At 61.0% G+C, this 15,710-nt stretch overlaps 1 protein-coding gene across 1 annotated transcript; it reads right to left on the reverse strand.

Moving 5' to 3' along the window:
- Positions 1-3,760: 3,760 nt before the first annotated feature.
- Positions 3,761-14,064, reverse strand: Efna2 (ephrin A2). Its single transcript, XM_006978197.4, has 4 exons — positions 13,650-14,064; positions 6,689-7,002; positions 5,410-5,475; positions 3,761-4,987 (listed from the first exon to the last, which is right to left on the reverse strand). Exons 1-4 carry the CDS (start codon positions 13,775-13,777, stop codon positions 4,866-4,868), a joined length of 630 nt encoding a protein of 209 aa, XP_006978259.3. The 5' UTR covers positions 13,778-14,064; the 3' UTR covers positions 3,761-4,865.
- Between the last annotated feature and the right edge of the window lie 1,646 nt (positions 14,065-15,710).

Below are 15,710 nucleotides of genomic sequence, written 5' to 3' on the forward strand. Positions count from 1 at the left end.
AAAGACTCCAGACTCCCTGGCCACCCCACGGTGACCCCCGGCTCCCATGTCTGCTGGAGAAAGCACCCTTGAAGGCTGACCCATCCGGCGAGCTCCCCAAACTGGCTCTGGCCTGGAGGGGCTCAGGTGCCAGGAGAGGGCTGGGATCCCCACTGGCTGGCATCTCCAGGGACCCACCCCACCCACAAGCCATGAACAGGGTCCCCACATGGAGTCTAGAGAAAGAGCCATCCTTCCTCGGTCAACTACAAAGTAGGTCTAGCCTGTGGTACAGACAGGTAAACTGAGGCCCAGCAGGAAAAGCTGGGAGAAGAGGCTAGCCCAGCAAGCATCAGAAACTAGATATAATTCTGATTTGTTTTGTTTTCGTTTTCCAGACAGTGTTTCTCTGTGTAGCCCTGGAGACCAGGCTGGCCTTGAGATCTGCCTGTCCCTGCCTCCCGAGTGCTGGGATTAAAGGTGTGCTGGAAGATTCTCTTATCCGCAGGAGTTAGGTCCACTGTGGGAGCAGGATTGGGGTAGAATTTTAGCCCCCCAAATGCAAAGACGGAGAAAGGACCGGGGGCCAGCATCACAGGGAAGGGACCCTGCCCGTGTCTTGGCTCCATCAGACCTGGTCCAGCACAGTCCTCTCCGCCCAGCTCGATGATCCTGGTCCTATCCCATCGACCCATGGGGCCAGAGAGGCCTCAGTTTCTCCATCGCCACCGCCCAGCCTCCCTCCTGTGGGCCACACTGCCCAAAAGGCCAACTGAACCTTCCCTCCTGGGCTCCTAGACCTCCATGTTCCATCGATGGGGTTAGGAGAGTCTGGGTGGACACTCCCTAGGGGACCCAGATGGGGTCCCTCCCTCTCTCAGGCCTGGTCTGTGAGCCAGTAAGTGTAGAGGGTGGAGGTGGGGAGCCCAGGACAGGGATTCTGACCCTACCCAGGCAGAGGGGTCCCAGGCGAGTATGACTCACCAAGTCCCTGGTCCCCAGCCTTGAGTCCCCACCCCACCCCCTCCCTCCCTGGCCTCAATGAAAGCAGAGACACTTGCCTAAGTCCTCTGTGGCATGGCTGGGTCGGGGAGCCCCAGAAGCTCTGTCCATCCACGTTTGGGGGTGCAGCTCCCCTCCCACACCTGCAGGGGTTCCAGGAGGCCTCTGACCCCATGACTGAACCCCAAGCCCCACCCCTCCCGGGCCACGTCCCTCCCACCTTGCACCTGACCTTAGACCCCGCCCCCTCCCAGGAAGTCCAGCCCACAGGCACCTGCCCCAGGCCCCGCCCATCAGGCCCCGCCCCCACCCGCAGAGGCTGCTCCCCAGCACCTGAGACTAGCATCCCCTGGGTGGAAGCCCTCAGGTCTGCGGGTGTCCCCACGGCCACGCGGGGGAATTGTGTCTGGTTGATTCCCGCCCCGTGTCATATCTCGTGATTCATGGCTCCCCGGTGTCTCCGGGCTGTGTCCAGGTGTCGCCCTGCAGCCTGGCTTAGGGGCCGGAGCGTCCCAGCTGCGTCCCAGGGCAAGGGAAGGTCCCGCCAGGTGTCAAGATGGAGGCGGCACCTAGTGATGTCTGCACACAGCTGGTCTCACTTAGTGCATACCAAGAGGCCTCCGACCTTGACGTGAGAGACATTTGCCATTTATTCGTTTTAACATACAAAGGTCTTTTTTTTTTTTAAATGGGTTCCCCTTGCTCCGTAGCCAAGGCTAACCCCAAACTGACCATCCTCTGTGTCGGCCGCCCCAGGGCACTTTGTGTTTGACAAGCATGTAGCTTTATCTGCATAGATATATACAACATTTATTCAGTCGGTAAACGGACATTGACCGAGTGCCTGCCCACTGTGTACCCAGTGCATTCTGGGTGGCAGAGACAGACAGGGATGAAGACAGTCCTGGATCCTCACCCGCGGGGCAGAGGGTCCAAAGATGGAAAGAAAGATCTAGACAAAGGAGAATTACCTGCATAAAAACAAAACAACCATGCTGGGTGTGGCACACACCTGCCATCCCAGCACTTGGGAGATGGAGGCAGGAGGATCCGGAGTTCAAGGTCATCCTGGGCTACACAGCAAGGGCAGCCTGGGCTACGTGTGACCTTGTCTTAAAAAAAAAAAAAAGGAAAGAAAGAAAGAAAAAAGGAAGAAAGAAAGGCAGGCATGGCTTTCTCTTGGGGGGCTGGGAGGAAGTGGATGTTGCTTTCTATTGAGAACTGAGGGACCGGAGGCATCATCAGGGTCCCTGGGGACCTCAAGCCTGGCTGTCCCCCACGCCACCACCCCCTGCCCACGGTGGCTACCGAGGCAGCAGTAAAGGGCTGCGGGAGAGAGATTGCTTCTCTCCGGAAGCTTCGGGTGGAAAAGACGCAGACACAGGACGAGCATACCGATGCCACCTCAGCTCTGGACTGCAGGGCTCGGCCTGGGTGGGGTGCCCGGGGTGGGGGCGGGCCCCAGGCCGCAGCTCAGGGGAGTCTGGCATTGGTCTGCTGAGTCCCGGCCTCAGAGGCACCAGCACCTGCCCCAGGCTGGATAGCAGGCCGAGGGGCCGGCCCTAGGGTTCATCTGCATCGCTTGGATCCTGTGTCCCTGTCCCTGTCCGGGGCTGTAAACTTGCATGGCCTCAACTGGCTTTTTCCATGGATTCTGGGGCTTGAACTTGGGTCCTCGCGTGCGGCAAGCAGGCTTACCCACCGAGCCGTCTCTGGGGCCCTCGCTCTTTTCTCCTCCACTCTACAGTGGCTCACGCTGTAGCCCAGGCTGGCCTTGACCTCAGAGATCCACCTGCCTCTACCTCCCGAGTGCTGGCCACCAAACCCTGGCTTGTAGAGGGCGTCATCTCCCTACTTGTGACCTTGGGAGTGTCAGGGTCCCTGGGGCTGGCAGCACCCTGGTCTGGGTGTCCAGGTGGGGGTGTCTCTCTGGGCTCCGGCTCATCCCCGGTGCAGCCGGGCCTCCCCAAGGCAGCGTCTGCCGGTCGGCCCGCCTTCCACTGGGCAGGGCCGGCGTGCACACAAGGCCCTTTGTACGGTCCACCGGCCTCATTAGGAAGCAGCTCCCGTTCCCGGGCCCGGAGCGGCTGAATTAATGGGCTCGGAGCGTTGCCTCTTGGCTAATTGTGCCCGAACGCGGTCGCTGCGGGTGACAGGCAGGCGAGGGGGCCGCTGCTGGGGTCCCAGACCCCATGGGGTCACCTCTCACGGGTGACCCCCACGCCTGTCGGCAACCCCAAGCGGGGCTCAGCTGGGGAACCCCAGGCCTCCCTTCCCGCAAAGAGACAGAGATGAACGTCACCACAGCCCTCACACACTTGAGTCACATGGGGAAACTGAGTCACAGACATGTAGCCTGGCGATGGAGATGACTCAGAAGGGATCTGATGTGTGTGTGGGGGTGCACGTGTAAAGGTCAGAGGGCCATCTCGGTGTCTGGCGAGCCTCTCATTGTGTGGAGAGGCAGTCTTTTGTCTGCGTACACCAAGGCTGCTGCCTCCACCTCTCGGCCGCCATGCTGCGGTGACAGGCATGCGCCTTCAGGCCAGGCTTTTGTCAGAGGATGGGGTGATCCCTACGAAGCCGGCCTCCTACCTGCAGACCCCCCAGCACCCTGAGATCAGACAGGAAGCAGTGGGGGCTGCCCCCAGCAAGGGGCTCCCCAGAACCCTCCCAACTGCCCAATTCTGACCCGCCCCCCGACAGACGGACACCCGACAGACGGACACCCACACCTTACAGTTTGTCCATTTTATTATAAAAAAATACAGACTTCAAAGCTGATTGTGATGAGGGGGCGGGCCACCCGTCCCCCCGCCCCTACAAAAGCCCCCCAGCCACCCCTCGCCACGGCGGCCATCCACAATATATATTTATATAGAATATATATAAAACACAGAGTGAGGAAAGGTGGGTAGAAATCCGAAATCCGTAGAAACGTGTTGTGTGGCCAGCTTCTCTCGGCCTTCGCTCTTTCTGTATTTTTGGTAGGTAGCTCCCTTCCTTTTCAGTCCCGTCCATTTTTTTTTTTTTTTTTTTTTGGCTTTTTTTTTTTCTTACAAACATTACTAGGTCACATGATCGAGGGGGGAGGGCTCCAACGGACAAAAAAATGAGTTTATTGCGAAGTGTTGTTTCTATCCTAAAAAGTCCACCCCACTCCCCCCCCCCCAAATAAAAGTCCCCTCGAATCGAAGGTCTGGAAAAAAAATTTTTTTAAAAAGAACTTCCATTCTGTCCTCAAGAATACATTAAAATAAATCACAGTACACATTTGCTGGCTTCTATTTACAGAAATAAAACGTCTTCCTGGCCCTGGAGACGGCTGTGCCTGGTGAGGGGCCCGGGTGGCCGGGTGGACCGCAGGGCTGAAGGGCCTTCTCAGATGCGGAGGGAGCCGGGGCAGGACAGCGGCTGGAGGGGGGGGCGAGAGGAGGGGGCCCCAGGCCCCCGGGACCCCAGTGAGTGGGGGGCTGGCACCGTGCACCCTGCCGAGTCAGGCAAGTCCGCGGTGGGCTCCGTCCGGGCGGCTGGAGATCCTCTGCCCCACTCACGCCACCGGCCTGTCCCAGCGTCACCAGCAACGTCAGGGAATAAATTAAATTAACAGAAAACCCTCACGTCTTTCTGACCGAACTGAACAACGCTGGGAGGCCCGGAGCTCGCTGGCGACCGTGGAGAAAGGGGCTCAGCCTGGGTCTCCTCCTCGGGCATCAGGTCCCGGGGTCGCCTCCCGGGCGAGTGGGCGAGTGGACGACGGTCTCCTCCAGCGGGACAGCACCATGAAAGAGAAGCAGCAAGGACTTTGTCTCGAAGGTGGCCGCGGCGGGTCCGAGGGCCAAGGTCGAGGGGCCCGTGTGCGGCCGGTGTCCTCGGTCCGGACTCTAGGAGCCCAGCAGGGTCCACAGCACAGGGACCGTGGTGAGGAAGAGGTGGCAGCCACCGAGGCCGCTGCAGGAGCTGTTACTGGTGAAGATGGGCTCCGGGGCCTCGTACAGGGTCTCATCTGTGGGGACACAGGCGACAGCCGTCAGCCAGGCCACGTCGGGCTGGGCACTCTCAAAGGTCCCAGGCCCCGGGGCGGGTGTGTGTGCGCGTGCGTGTGTGCGTGCGTGTGTGCGTGTGTGTGCGTACACGTGTGTGTGTGTGCGTGTGTGTGTGTGTACACGTGTGTGTGTGCGTGTGTGTGTGTGCGTGTGTGTGTGTGTGTGCGTGTGTGTGTGTGTGCGTGCGTGTGTGTGTGTGTGTGTGCGTGTGTGTGTGTGTGTGTGTGTGTGTGTGTGTGTGTGTGTGTGTGTGTGTGCTGGGACGGGACTCCACCCCCCCCACCCCCCCACCCCCCACCCCCCACCCCCGTTCTCTGGATCACTCATGGGGCCAAGGGCAGGGTGAGAACTGGGTCCTTCCCACGCCCCTGGAGACACTCACTGGTTGGACGCACGTAGACCTTCAGTCGCAGGCAAGGCCGGTCCACGAGGTTGGGAGGCGTGGCAGCTGGAAGAGAGGCCATCCTTCTGGGGGCTCCATGCTCCCCTCTCCACACTGCTGACCCAACCCATAAAACTCCTAACCATGTGTCAAACCCCAGAGACAATACCCTAGGTTTCCCGGAGTCTTCCATGTTTCCTCTATCCAAGTCTGACTCCAAAGGCTGAGTTGTGTCTCAGGCCAGTGACAAGGTGAGATTTTATTTATTTATTCACTTACTGATTTGAGACAGGTTCTCTTTACGCAGCCCTGGCTGTCCTGGGACTCTCTTAGTCTAAGACAGCTTGAAACTCATAGAAAACCCCCTGCCTCTACCTCCCGAGTGCTGGGATGAAAGGCGTGCAGAACAACCTCCAACCTAGGGTGACATTTTTAAATAAAATAAAAATAAAACAAAGTAAGGGCTGAGGAGCCTCAGTGGGTATAGAGATCACTGAGCAATCACTGGGACCCGCGTTCGGATCCAGAGCATGTGGAGGAGGCCGCGGGCCTGGGCACTTGTGTTAACATGCGCACGCACAAATACATAAACAACTAAGACATCTGGGTGTGCACTCTGCCGTCCTGGCGGAGGTGGAGCTGAGAGACAGACTTCAAGGTCCTCCTCGGATATCTACGGAATTTGAGGCTAGCCTGGGCTACGTGAAGGTGGCTCCTCGGCGGCAGCTGGGCTAGGAGCTGCAGACTGGGGAGACCTGGAGCTCAGTGGACTCACCGCTGGTGTGGGGACACCACCGCGGCGCCTGTCCCCCATGCTGGGACCGGTAAAAACTAACCACGCGGAGATGGAAGGAATCGTTACGCTCGTCACCTTTCCAGGATTCCCATTTCGAAAAGAAAAACGTCATCTTTCCCCTCGTATCCCGGGATTTCACTGTGAGCAGCTTCTGCCCATCCCCACCCGCTTCTCCCTTGATTTAAAGGAGGAGGAAGAGGAAATGGGGTCTGCAGTCGTTTAATTTGACACAGCGGGAAGGCTGGGGGGTGGCACCCCATCCTCTGCATCCCCGGGGAACTCGGTGGAGGCCCTGCTCCCTGATGGGCCTCCGGGGGGGGGGGGGGGGGGGACAACTCAGAAGTGGAGATCTCTCCATCTCCTCCTCCTCCTCCTCCTCCTCCTCCCCCCAGGGCTGTGGGACACGGGGTTGGACAGAAGTTGGGAAGGTTCTGCCTGCCTCAGTTTCCCCATTTGCCGACGGGGCTAGCCTTGGCTACTCACAGATGTAGTAGTACTCGTGGCCGGGCCGGAACTCGAAGCCCAGGGAGAAGGGGGTGAAGAGTTGGAACTTCTCTGAGAACTTGAGGGGCCCCCCGGGCGCCGCGGGCCGGTTGCATTCCCAGCGCTTGAAGCCTCGCTGCCGGTGGTCGCAGGAAGCGTGGCCCTCGCCGTTCACCATGTACAGGATGTACCGCTCCATGCGGTCGGCCGGGGGCAGCGGCGCCCCGTAGTGCGGGCAGTAGATGTCCAGGTAGTCGTTGATGTTCACCTCCACTGCGTAGCCGCCGCCGTCACCCACGGCACCCACTTGAAACCTGCGGGGGCGTGGGGGGGAGGGCCGGTCAGCGGTCAGCCCCAGGGTGGACCCACGCGGCCCCGTACCCACGCGCCCTTGCCGGACACTAACTTCAGCCTCGGTTTCCCCGCAAGGAGACAGAGCTCGGAAGGAAGGGCCGCCCGACCCCCTCCTCAACCTCCCACAGGGCTGCACCATCTTTCGGGCACTTGGGGATGAAGCCAACCCTCCACGCTGTGCCACCCCAGGGTGTTTCTTGCTCTCTCTGTGCAACTTGTTGAGACAATCTCCTGTAACCTGGGTGGTGACTCCACACGTAGTCGAGGATGACCTCGAACTCGCGCCCTCCTGCTCCCACCTCCTGACTCGGGGTGACGGACAGCACAGCACAATCCCTCTCTGCAGAGGTTCCCTGGCTCCTGGCCAATCGCACTCCCCCCGCCCCAGCCCTGTCTGCAGCCTCAGCCCTGGTGTCGCCCCGCTGTCCCCCAGCTGTCCTCCAGGGGGGACCGGCCTGACCCAGCCGCGTCGTAGAGGACGGAGGTCGGCCTGCGGGGTTGGACCACGGCTCCCCTTCCATCTCCGCCTCAGGCTACGGCAGCAGGAACCCTCAGATCTCCCCTCAGATCTCCCCGAGGGTCCCCCGGGTCCCTGTCATGTAAACGCGGGCCGAGGGGGGCAGAGGGGGCCCTGTGAGAACCTGTATTAGCATATAAAAGCCCGGTAGCTTGGAGCGGGAGGGAGGGGCTGCCTGAGGCTCCTTCACCTCCTAGTACAGCCGGGGAAACTGAGGCCCAGCTCCCTGCAAAGGGGAATGGAATTGGAGTCGGTGCATCGTGCGACGGAGGGGGTCACTGCAGGGCACAGTGGCGGCTGAGGGTCCTAGGGTTCAAGGTCATCCTCAGCTACACGGAGAGTCCGAGGATAGCCTGGGCTACACAAGACCCTGTCGGGACCAGCAGCAGGAAGGCTGATCTTGCTGCTCCCCGGCTCCTGCACCGAGCACGAGGCTGAGCGGAGCCTCCTGCGTGGCTCAGCCATGGGTTTGGCAGTTCCCTGGAGCCTCAGTTTCCCTCGCGCAGGGGAGGTGTCCCACCGTACACCCCGTGATGGGTGACGGGTTCCAAGAGAACCCACAGGGTGGCTCTCTCCATCACTCTGGCCTTGGAGCCCCACCCCATGCCCCACCCCCAGAGTCATCTCCCCAGACTGCTCCGTTTGTCTGTCTGCACATGCACAGGACAGAGAAGAACGATGGCCCCCACACATACACATACGCGCAAGCACGCGCGCGCACACTCACACGCACTCACAAGCACACACGCACACACACACTCACAAGCACACTCACATGCACACTCACACGCCCATGCATGCATGCACGCACACAGGCGCACACACACACACACACATGCACGCTCACACACACTCACACGCACGCACACACGCACGCACACACACACCCCGTTCCTCACTGAACCTGAACCCCAGACAGCACCGGGGTTACAGCGGCACAGAGACGCGCCCAGCCTTTCTTGTGGCTTCTGGAGATCTGAATTCAGGTCTTTGCATGTGCACAGCAAACCATCTCACCCATTCAGCTGTCCCCCCGGCCCATGCCCACTGCTCACAGACAGACAGACTGACAGACAGAATTACGGGTGGTGGTTCTCAGTAAATCACGGCAAAGATCTGCCAGCTTCATGGTCTCCCCAAATCCGCAGCCAGCTGTTCTGAATATAACCCAGACCCCAGATGCGGAGGTCCAACGCCATCCATCTTTCCCTGGCACCTCACAGGACCCTCGGTCTCTCCACTCCACAGTGCGGTCTCCACCACAGGGCCTTTGCACATGCTCAGTCAGCCTTCCACCCCTGGCATGCACCATTAACCACAGCTGTTTTCTGTGCCCTGCTCTGTAACTATGGCCAACCCGGACCCTGTATACAGTGGTGCTCAATCCACGCTGTTGTTTGAACAAGTGAATTTCATAAAAGCCAAGGGTGGGAGCCCTTTGGGACCAGCAGGGAACAGTTCCAGGGCGGAGAGAGTGAGGACCCGTGGCCCCCCAAGCCCAGCCGATGCCGGTGAAGTATTCCACCTCCCCTTTCCTTCTCTCTGGCTCTAAAACCGCACCAGCCTCGCCATGTTGGTATTCCTGGTTCCAAGGAGGTGGGTGGCCAGGAGCCAGCACCTACCCTTGACCGCTGGCGGGGGCCCCACCCCTAAAAAGCAAGCAGGTGGAGACAGCTCTCACTAAGGGTTAATGGCCCCCCGCGACCTCTCACATGGAGGCCCGGTCTCTGGTGTCCACGCCTCGAAGCAGCCTGCCACCGTCTCTGCTGGGCGCCCGGGTGGGGACCCGAAGTCCAGCAGGAACCACGGCCACTTGTCCACTTCAGACACGACGATGCACGGAGAGGTCTTACAGACCGTGTCTCCTGCCCACGCGGGACATGACGCAGGGACCCATGAGGTCCTCTGCAGACCCTTACGGACAGGTGCTGGGTGCCGGAGGCCTGCTAGAGAGACTGGGGGTCAAGACAAGAAACGGGGGGGACCCGGGCCTCACGCAGCCCAGGCTAGCCTCTAACTCACTCACTGTAGCTGAGGATGACCCTGAACTGACCCTCCCACTTCTCCAGTCTTGGGTGGCCTTTGCCACCGTGCCTGGTCTGTGTGGTTCCGGGACGGAACCCAGGGCTTTCTGTACGCTAAGTGAGCACTTTTCCCTGAGCCCAGCCCCAGACCTTTTATTTGTTTGTTTATTTTGAGTTAGGGCTTCATGTAGGTCAAGCTGGTCTGGAACTGACAGCAATCCCCCTGCCTCGGCTTCATGGCCAGTTAGCAGATGGTTCTGGCTCATCGACTACCAACGGCACTTGTCCCTGGCAGCGGCCTCAGTTTCCCTCTGAGCACCACGATCGTCTCTCATTCTTTAGGTCCACACAGGCTGTCAACAATTCTGCCGCTCAAGATTCAATTCAACCACCAAGTCCTCAGAACCCCAAATCCTCTGGCCCTTGCCCACTCTGAGCCCCCCAATCTTGGAGGACAATCTCTCTCTCTCTCTCTCTCTCTCTCTCTCTCTCTCTCTCTCTCTCTCTCTCTCTAATTTTTCGAGACAGGGTTTCTCTGTGTAGCCCCGGCTGTCCTGGAACTCACTCTATAGACCAGGCTGGACTCGAACTCACAGAGATCCGTCCGCCTGCCCCTGCCTCTGCCGGGGTTAAAGATGTGTGCCACCACCACCAGGCAGAGGACAATCTCTTGCAAAACACAAAGACAAACACATGGCCAGGTCCCCTTCGGGCTGAACGAGGCCGGCAGAGCCAGAGCCAGGACCCGGCCACACTCCACTGCAGAGAAGATGCCGGCCTCAGCAACCGGGCCCGGGCCACCACCCTCTTCCTATCCAGGTGTCCTGGTGGGTGGCAGCGTCACTGCCCACGTGGAGGTCACCTGGTGTGGGACACCGGGTTGCCCCACTCCCAGAGCCCGGCCAGGCTCAGCCATGTCTCAGAGTGGGTGACATCTGGAGGCAGCGGTCATCTCATGTGACGCCTGCTTTGGCTCCTCACGACCTGTCTGCAGGGAAGAGCGGCACCTGGGAAGGCCACGTCTGTGGATGGTCCTGAGGCTGCCGGGCCCCGGGAGGGCAGAGCTACACCACACCAGCCCTCGGCTCACACCACACAGCCATGCACACACATGCGGGAGGCTCACACTCCGTCCGACACAGACCCGCACATGCGTGCCCATGCAGATCTGTGTGTGCACCCCCACTGTAGCCTACGCATGCACATGCTCCTCTGCACAACCATGCACACACATGCACACGCAAAACCACCCCAGCTCGGATTGCCGTGTCACATACACCCTGCGGCAGCCGGCTCTACGCAGACGCACATCCCGGGCACCCCCGGAGCTGTGGATGAGAACATGCAGCCACATGCAAAGCCACAGGCCACTGCAGACTCCATGAACACAGGGGCATGAGCTAGGAGCCGGAGCTAGGCCACAGAATGCATGAGTGGTCCGTGCCGGGGTGGGATGTCCCGGTCAGCCCCGGCGAGCGGGAGGCAGCGGGAACGGGTCTAGAGAACCCAGAGATCAGGACGGGGTGTCCAGCTGGGTAGGCTGGTCAGACAGACCTGGATGGGGCTCTGGGGGGTGCCTGGGCAGGCGGGTGAGGGGGCCCTATCCACAAGGCCCGTTGTGGTGTCCAAGCTTCCCTGTGGAACCACTGCCGTCAGGAAACCATCACAGTCACCAGCCTTGGGGCAGGTGTGGCTGGCCAGGTGGCAGGGCGCGTGGCTGGCGTGTGTGCGCGTGTCTGTGTGTGTGCCCTCAGTCACACCGGCGTGTGTCCTACGTGGACATGGGTACTCTGGGACAGGTCCACCCCTCCCCCATTCTGTTCACAGTGTCTTTTGTGTGTGACCCATTCTCGGGCGCGGGGTCCCAGCACCCAGCCACTGCCTGTTTTACATCACGCCCCCTATTCTGCGTCGCCTGCCAGGCTGGGCTGTCGATCTGGACTGGACTGCCCAGCTCCCCACACTGCACCCCGATCCTGCGTCCCCTCGGATGCCAGCCCGAAATCGTCCCCGTATGAACCACCCATCAACACCCAGCCAAGACCCCCGTGTGCTGTGTCAATGACAAGGCATGGCCGTCATCTGTCCTCAGGCCCCACTGTGGGGTGGCCGGCAGGGTCACCCACAGAAGGAACCCAAGGAAGAGACAGGGACCTGAGGACGGACACACACACACACAGACACACACACACAGACACACAGACACAGACACACAGACACAGACACACACACACACACACACACACTCACACACACACAGACACACACAGACACACACACACACACACACACACAGACATACACACACACACACACACTCACACACACACACAGACACACACACACACACACACAGACACACACACACACACACCACACACACACACAGACATACACACACACACACACACTCACACACACACACAGACACACACACACACACACACAGACACACACACAGACACACACACACACACACACACACACAGACACACACACACACACACACACACACACACACACACACACACTCTAGGGACTGGTCCTGCTATCCTCCTGGCCCGCCATTCTCTCAGAAAGCCTGTCCCAACACACAGCAACAGGAGGTGGCCAGCTTGAGTCGGACCCTGGTGCTGATGGGGGACACCTCTTTGCTTCCCGAGCCAGGGCTCCGGCACGCAGCCCTGTGTCCCCGTGGCAAGTGGGGACCTCAGGGGCGGCCATGACCCCCTTCTCTTCACCCCCATATCCCCTCCATCCTCTGTTTTTTCCCAGACAAAGGACAGGCCACGCTGGGGACAGAGAGACTCTGCAAGCTAAAACCAGAAAACTTAGGCCAAGGAAGCGCAGAGCTCACCCGGCTCCCTGCGCGGCCACTGAGTCTTAATCAAACCCACATGTGACCAGCGTAGCGGGCGGGCAGGCGCGGGGGGTGGGGTGGGGGACCCACTAAGTGGTGGTCTTGCCAGGTTGCTGCAAGGCCCGGGGGTCCCTCCCCTCAGCCCTAGGGGACCGGACCCCACAGCCCTGCCTTGGTGGCAGGGACAGCCAGAGCGCTGCCATCCCCACGGAGAGACACTGGTGGCCCTTGTCCCACAGCCTGCCTGAAAGACCAGCTTTTATGCAACTTTCCGTCCACGGATCAGGAGGGCATCCTGGCCGATGCAGCCGGCTCAGTTCCTCACCGGTCAGCGCTGTACTGCGCCCAAGCCTCAAACACCCCATGCCTGTCTCCCCGGAAACCCTCCAGCATGCACCCACCTCTGAGCTCCTGTAATGACCCAGAAGGTTCTGTGTGTTCGGAATGTGGTCAGTGGCCATCAAACTTTCCTCACTCAGCCTGCAACAGAGGCTTCTGCCGGGTCCTCGACTCTACCCAGTGCCTGGCAGGGTCTGACCCACTGGGTGCCGCTGGACAGGCAAGACCGGGTGCCTCTGCTGGGTGTGGCAGGCTGGGCATTCGGCCACCAGGGTCTCCGGTCCCAGCTCCAATTCTCTGGCCATGACCTTGAGGCACCCCCTCCCGCACCCCCCCTGCACCTCAGTTTCCCTAGCAGCTAAAAGGAAGGAGGAAAACGATATGCCTAGGTTGCACCCCTCAAACTGACCTCCACCTCTTTGGTGTCTGGGGTCCCCTCCGTCCCTCTGAAGTGTCTGGGGGATTGGAGCACCCCCCCTGGAGTGAACGGAGGGATAGAGAGGGGACGTTGCAACTTCCCCAAGTTCATCTGGGGACCCACAGACAGGACGCTAGGAACCTTCCCAAAAGAGCCACGTCCGGGGACTCTCCGGGTGTAAGGGAGGTCCCCAGGGATCTCCACCAAATCCTCAGCCCTCCAGGGTGCTCCCTCCTCCAGGAGGCCAGGGGTTCAAGGGTGTCTCCCCCACCCCCGTGCAAGTCCAGCGAAGGAACTCCAGCGTCGGAGGGTGCGGAGGGTTTCCCCCAAAGTCCAGGAGCCCTGGAGGGAATACTAGGCACCCCTGAAGTTCAGGGGGAGGTGCGTGCGCTGCAATCCCCAGGGCTGGGGCCTCTTGGGGTCCCCGGGGGTCCCCCCTCCGCGCTCACCTGGGGTTGCTGCGGTTCCAGTAGACTGCGTAGCGGTCAGCGTTGGCGCGAGCCGGGTCCTCGTTGCGCGCACGCAGCGGCAGCAGCAGCAGCAGCAGCGGCAGCAGCGGGCGCTGCGCGGGCGCCATGGCCCCGGTGCCGCCGCCGCGCTCGCTCGCTCGCTCGCTCTCCAGCCGCCGCCTGGCCCCGCCGTCTCCGCCTCCGCCTCCGCCGCCGAGCGGGCGGAGCACCGCGCGCTTGGAGATCCCGCCGCCCCGCCTCTGCGCGCGGCCCCCGCCGGAGACCGCGGGCGCCGAGAAACCAGGCGGCGGGAGGCGGCCGTGGCGCGGGACAGAGGCCCGGGGCCGTGCACTGCGCAAGGCGCTCTCCCGGGCTCCCCGGGCGCGGGGGCTCCCCTCGCCTTTGTCCCCGCCGGAGCGTCTTGGAGGGTCGCGGGCGCCCCCTCCCGCCGCGCCCCGGACCCTCCAAGCCTCAGCCGGGCCCCGCCCCGGCCAGACTCGCGCAGACTCTGCCGCGGATCCCCAGGGTCCCGCCCCAGCCACCCGCATCGGAAAGGGGAACCCCAGGGCGCTGCGCCGGGCCCTCTGCGGCCCCGCCCTGTGCGGATTGGACCCGAAGGCTGGTGTGCGCCGCGCCTGGCATCTCAGCACTCGGGAGGCTGAGGCAGGGGGATTGCCGCGAGTTCCAGGCCAGCCTAGGCTGCAGAGTGAGACCTCGTCTCAAAAGAAAAAAAAAACAAAGAAGTGGTAGGACAGCTGTGATGGTGCACGCCTGTCCTCCCAGCACTCAGGAGGCTGAGGCAGGGGGATCCGACATTCAAGGTCATCCTTAGCTACGTCAGGTGTTTGGGGCCAGCCTGGGCTACATGAAACCCTGTGTCAGAAAAACAGCTGCAGTTCCAAGTGACCCTTGCCTAGTTCCCATCCCCCTTGGCTGTACATCCCTGAGGCCCCTGGGGTCACTTCCGGGAGCCGGAACTCTGGGAGCTGTCCCCCAGCACGGGGAAAGTGTTTCTGGGGAGGCGTAGGCCGGGACACCGACTGTGCACACGGTGGGTTTGCTGTTGAGTTTTTCATGTGCGGGGTCTAGTGCGGGTGTGTGGGACCCTCGGTTCCAAGAGGCCCCTCTGTGCGCACACTGGGAGAATCTGAAGAACTCGAGATGTGGCCTTCTGTGACAAGTTCCCAAGCCCCGTGCACACACACGCACCGCACACGCGCACCGCACGCACACCACACATGCACCGCACAAGCACACACACGTGCACACACATGCACACACACATACATGCGTGAGCGCACACATACACACACGCACCCACCGCACAAGCACGTGCGCACACATGCACACACACACATAGCACACGCACCACACACACGCGCTTGTGCACACACACGCACCACACACACACACACACACACACACACACACACCACACACGCACACACGCGCACACCACACACACACACACACACACACACACACACACACACCACACACGCACACGTTCACGCACCCATGCATGTATGGGGTGGGGCGCAGGCATGAGATCTTCACACAGCCTGGAAGGTCCCCCAATCTGACCGCTGGAATCCTCGTCTCTGTACCTGTCCCACCCTCTGCAGCACAGGTTTGTCTGTCGGGTGTTCTAGGATCCCCAGGGCAGGCCCCGGTAGCACCACAGGACCTAAAGGTGAGTGTCTCGGGGCTGCCCTGCGGGGACAGGAGCACCCGCCTCGGAATGGGGAGGGTAGTCAAGATGGGGGCCCACCAACCAGCCTGGACGTTAGGTCCTCGCCAGGGCCAGTCACAAGGACACCTAGCAAGGAGGCCACATCCCTGGCCTCATTTGCATGCTGGGGCCACCGAGTTGAGAGCTGCCTGCCGCCAGTGGATTTGAGCGGAAAGCTCTGTTCTTGTCTCTTGTCTCAAGGTCAGATCCGGAGCGGGGACAGGAACAAAGGCGGCTGTCCCCCACGCTACCTCCCAAGCCTGCCAGTCGCTCCCGGCTCCTGAGGACACATTCGATGAGGGAGATCCAGAGAACCCTGCCTGGCCTCC

The sequence above is a fragment of the Peromyscus maniculatus genome, chromosome 22 (genome assembly GCF_049852395.1).
Source record: "Peromyscus maniculatus bairdii isolate BWxNUB_F1_BW_parent chromosome 22, HU_Pman_BW_mat_3.1, whole genome shotgun sequence".
NCBI classification, from domain to species: Eukaryota; Metazoa; Chordata; class Mammalia; order Rodentia; family Cricetidae; genus Peromyscus; species Peromyscus maniculatus.

Bases quoted from the DNA above. Each gene is read 5' to 3' on its own strand.
- Efna2 (XM_006978197.4), bottom strand. From the start codon at position 13,777: ATGGCGCCCGCGCAGCGCCCGCTGCTGCCGCTGCTGCTGCTGCTGCTG. The intron at 7,003-13,649 runs GTGAGCGCGGAG...ACGCCCCCGCAG, and splicing joins TGGAACCGCAGCAACCCCAG to GTTTCAAGTGGGTGCCGTGG. The intron at 5,476-6,688 runs GTGAGTAGCCAA...CCTCTCTTCCAG, and splicing joins CCACGAGTACTACTACATCT to CTGCCACGCCTCCCAACCTC.